The 4,871-nt window shown below is 50.5% G+C and overlaps 1 protein-coding gene across 4 annotated transcripts in view; it reads right to left on the reverse strand.

Annotated features, from left to right (window-relative positions):
• LOC105506012 (neuroblastoma suppressor of tumorigenicity 1) overlaps positions 1–3,378 on the reverse strand; it is an 18,215-nt gene extending 14,837 nt beyond the window's left edge. Inside the window, exon 1 of one of the 4 annotated variants that reach the window (XM_011934015.1) lies at positions 467–1,059. Coding sequence is in view for 1 of the 4 variants with exons in the window: in XM_011934011.1 (XP_011789401.1) it covers positions 690–775 (86 nt within the window). In the remaining 3 variants the exon portion in view is untranslated. Of the gene's footprint in view, positions 1–466; positions 1,060–3,202 lie in introns of those variants that run through there. The other 3 variants (XM_011934017.1, XM_011934011.1, XM_011934018.1) reach the window with 3 other exon arrangements.
• Between the last annotated feature and the right edge of the window lie 1,493 nt (positions 3,379–4,871).

The following is a 4,871-nucleotide window of genomic DNA, read 5'->3' on the forward strand; positions in this document are numbered from 1 at the left end:
TGGTGGGGCGACCGGGACGCCTGGCCGGCGCCCGAGAAGCAGGGCAGCGCAGCCGGGCGCCCTGGTCCGTTCTAAAGCGCCCTCCCCGGGTTTCTCTGCGCTTCCACTCTCTCCGCCCGACTTTCCTCGAGCCTGGGCCGTCAGGCCGTGCCAGGCCTCGGGGTGACAAAGATGGATATGTCCCTTTTGTGGGCACCGGGCATTGCAGACTTGCCCCAAGAATGAGGCGCCCCAGCCCGCCGCGTCCCGGCACGAGGAGTCCCTCCTCACTCTGCGGTTCTGCGGTGCACCCCATCCCGCCCGCTCCGGTATGCGACCCGGTTCAAGTCCGTGCTGTTGGTAACCTGGGTCACTCAACCTTGCCCAGTGTTATCCTAGCGTTGCTCTCGGCCCCACACACTTGACGTAAGCATCCCGAAAAGCCCCAGGGACTATTAGGAACTAGAACGCCAGCAAATGAACTCACTTCTCTGATTCCTGGGAAGAGTGGCGCGCCTGGCCCCAGCTTCCAGCCTCACCTCGGGGGTTCCTATCTAATCAGTGGGCACTTGGGTGGATTGCGGCCGTGCCTTCTCTGTGTGCTTAACAACGGAGTAAGAAAATAACTTTGCTCCTGGAAAGTGGTGGCCCAGGGACACCACTGGGACACGATTGTAGGACTTGGGGATTTTGCTTTACAGCATAGTTACCTGTGTCCATGTGTTTTACCTAGCTTGGCTGGAAACTTCCAGATAGACGCAGCCCTGCTCGTCTGACTCATGAGGTTGCCGAGCATCCTGGGTGGCTCCTAGTGGCCTGCTGGAAACTCCCTGGTGTACTCCAGCCTACCCGCACCCTCCACACCCAGCCTGCATCTGTGCCTGCTAGCTGTTTCCTGCGCCCTTCCCTCTACCCGGAATTCCCTTCCCCTCCTTTCATCTCTGGCAAATATTCTAACAGCACCAGATTGGAAAGCCTTCCCAAGACCCTCTGGGAGCATCTCCCTCCTCCAGTGTGATCCTGGAGCACTGGATGAGAACTTCTGTTCATGTCAGTTTCCCTCTAGAATAGCTGTGTACATCTCTTTCCTCCATTAGACCTTGAGGGCAGGAATCATGTGTTTATTTCAGTGTCTTCATTGCTTATGGGCAGGCCAGGTGAGATGTACAGTGTATTTGATTGAATTATTATTATTATTATTATTATTTTGAGACGGAGTTTTGTTGTTGTTGCCCTGACTGAAATGCAATGGTGAGATCTCCACTTACTGCAACCTCTGCCTCCTGGGTTCCAGCAATTCTCAGCCTCCCGAGTAGCTGGGATTCCAGGTGCCCACCACCACGCCCGGCTAGTTTTTGTATTTTTAGTAGAGATGGGGTTTTGCCATGTTGTCCAGGCTGGTCTCGAACTCCTGGCCTCAAGTGATCCGCCCGCCTCGGCCTCCCAAAGTGTTGGGATTACAGGCGTGAGTCACCACACCCAGCGAATAAAATAATTATTATCCTCGTTTGATGTAGCACAGATAGGTCTCCCCTTAATGGTAACTGTGACCGTTATAATAGTTCACACATATTGAGCACCTTACCACGTGCCTCATCCCATTGCAAGCTGTTGCCACTCTCACAATAAACCTATGAGGTAAGTATTGTCTCTATTTTAAAAGTACTGGGCACCATGGCTCATGCCTGTAATCCCAGCACTTTGGGAGGCCAAGGCAGGTGGATCACTTGAGGTCAGGAGTTCGAGACCAGCCTGGCCAATATGGTGAAACCCTGTCCTACTAAAAATACAAAAATCAGCCAGGCGTGGTGGCATGCGCCTGTAGTCTCAGCTACTCAGGAGGCTGAGGCAGGAGAATCACTTGAACCTGAGAGGTGGAGGTTGCAGTGAGCCGAGATTGCATCACTGCACTCCAGCCTGGAGACAGAGTGAGACTCTGTCTCAAAAAATAAATCAATAAATAAACAAATAAATAAACAAATAAAATAACAAAAGTGGAAAAAATCCCGACGCAGGAGGATCACTTGATCCCAGGAGTTTGAGGCTGTAGTGAGCTATGATTATGCCCCCGTACTCCAGCCTGGACAACATTACAGAAGGCTAATTGTGGAACCTAATGAGCTTGTCACTCCAGCGAGGACTTGTCTCAAAAAAAAAAAAAAGAAAAAAGGAATGTCTAGAGAAAAGTTAAGTAACTTGCCTAAAGTCACACAGTAAGAGCCCATGCCGGCTAATGTCTGTTGGATAACCATGTACCATGTACTGCAGAAACCAGCCTCACTGCACTGTACACACTAGACACTCAGGAAATATTCACCATTTTGCAACCGAAGCTTACCACCACCATCTTTCATGCAGACCCTGAGCATGGTGGAAAGTGGAGTTCTACATTTTGTGAGAATCCACTCCCACATTGCAGAAAGCTCATTGTGGAGCCTGATGAGCTGGTCAGATCACACATAGAGCCAGGAGTAGAAGCCACAACTTCCAGCCAGCGCCTTTGACAGGGAAGCCCACCATCTCTCAAACACGGGGAGGTTCAAGAACAACACCAACCCCCTAATCAGGGACAAAGGGTTTGGAGTTGAGTCACCATCCTTCTGGTGATGACTGATAACTATTGGAAAGCTACAGTGTGGGCAGGGGGCCTGGGAAGTAATTTGGTAGTAATGTCTACCCATTTTGTGCCAGGCATTATTATGCTGGCCACTCTGCTTCATCTCTAATCCTTACCACAGTCCCATCATTGTTCCCGTTTTATAGGTGAGAAAAATCGAGACACCAAAAAGTGTCATTACCTGCTCAAAACCACATTGCTAGTAATTGACAAAGCCTGGACTTGAGCCCAGACCTGTCAACACCAAAGTCCATGCTTCCGTGCCCACCACACCCTCTCCACCCTCTCCGCTGCCTCAGTGCTCCTCCCCATCAGGCTGCAGCAGGGATGCTGCACTGGTGACCGGATCCAGGGGCCCCAACGGGAAAGGCAGAACCTGTCACGTCAGAGTCTCCCAGCTTGAGCAGATGCACCTGGTTGGCAATGGTGTTCCAGCTGCCCCTACAGGCCTGGCTGGCACAGGGCATGGGCCTGAGGCCAGAGCCTCCTGGCCCTGGGCCAGCCTCTTGGGGCCGAGGTAATGTGGGGCCCAGAACTGGGGCTCAGGGCTGAAAGCCCCTCTCCCCAGCTCATTAGCAAACATCTGGGCTCAGGAAAATGACCGACCTGGAATGTGACTGAGCTGTGGGGAGCTGCTCTCTCCCAGAGTCCGGGAATGTGAGCTCCCTCCTGCAGGGCACGGACTCAGCCCAGCTGTTTCCTCTAATCCTGTCAGTCTGGCCTCAACGGGGGTCCAAACCTCTGCACTCTCGGTGGAGAAATAGAATGAAAACAAGCAAAAGTCCTGCCTTCCCAGTCCAGCCCACTGAACAGAGGGTTGGTACACAGTCCCTCTCTTTTTACGATAAAGATAAGAGTGTTCACACTTCAGGTTTGGAGCTAGGAGGAGCCATTCGGACTCATTAGGGGAGGCTCAGGGTTTACATTTTTGCTGCATCGCCATTTGACTCCGTGCTAGTTGTTTCACACCTGGGCCTTGGTTTCCTTATCTGTAAAATGCAGTTAGTAGTGTTATGTACTCCATAGATTTGTTGTCTGGAGTCATTCATTTATCCAACAAATATTTATTGTGCCTATTATGTGCCAGACACACACAGAGGTGTTGAGGACACAACAATAGACTAGACCAATAAGGTCCCAGCCTCCAAGGAGCTTATGTTCTGCCACACCCAGGCAGATTGTGCAACAGATAAACAGATGAGTGGATCTCACATAACCAATGTGTTCTGAAGGTTCCAAGTTCAGTTGTTTAATATTTATTTAAAAGAGCCAGGTGCAATGGCTCACTCCTGTAATCCCAGCAATTTAGGAGGCTGTGGTGGGTGGATCATTTGAGGTCAGGAGTTCAAGACCAGCCTGGCCAACATGGTGAAACCCGTCTCTACTAAAAAGACAAAAATTAGCCTGGCGTGGTGGTACATGCCTGTAATCCCAGTTACTTGGGAGGCTAAGGCAGGAGAATTGCTTGAACCTGGGAGGCAGAGGTTGCAGTGAACCGAGATCGCGCCAGTGCACTCCAGCCTGGGCGATGGAGTGAGATTCTGTCTTGAAAAATAATCATCATAATAATATTTATTTAAAAGAAAAAAAAGGAGAGGCCGGGCGTGGGGGCTCACGCCTATAATCTCAGCACTTTGGGAGGCTGAGGCAGGTGAATCACCTGAGGTCAGGAGTTCAAGACCTGCCTGGCCAACACAGTGAAACCCCATCTCTACTAAAAGTACAAAAATTAGCTGGGCATGGTGGCACGTGTCTGTATCCCAGCTACCTGGGAGGCAGAGGCTGCAGTGAGCTGAGATCGCACCATTGTACTCCAGCCTGGGTGACAGAGCAAGACTGTCTCCAGAAAAAGAAAAAAAGGAGAAAAAGTATTATGAAGAAACTAAGCCAGAGTGGGCGATGTGGTGGGGGAGGTACAAACTCACTGAGAAACCTCAGAAAACATCGCAAAGAGATGACACTTAAGGTGAGATTATAATGAAATGGAGCCAGGATTCCAGAAGATAAATGGATGCAAAGCGCTCGGCACAGTTCCTGGAAAATAGCATGTGCTCCATAAAATGAAAGCTATTTCAGGGAGGTTTCATATATATAGCTCAGGAAAAGCGCTGGAGTCAGATGCCCTGGATCAAATCCAGGATTCAGCACAAAGCCTTCTCACCTTACTCCAGTAATGCACCTCTTGAGCCTCAGTTTCTTCATCTGGAAAACAGGAATTGTAATAGGACCCATCTGCAGATCACCTAGAATTCCCTGAGAGATGTGACTATGAGGC

The sequence above is a fragment of the Colobus angolensis genome, unplaced genomic scaffold, assembly GCF_000951035.1.
Source record: "Colobus angolensis palliatus isolate OR3802 unplaced genomic scaffold, Cang.pa_1.0 Scaffold130, whole genome shotgun sequence".
NCBI lineage: Eukaryota > Metazoa > Chordata > Mammalia > Primates > Cercopithecidae > Colobus > Colobus angolensis.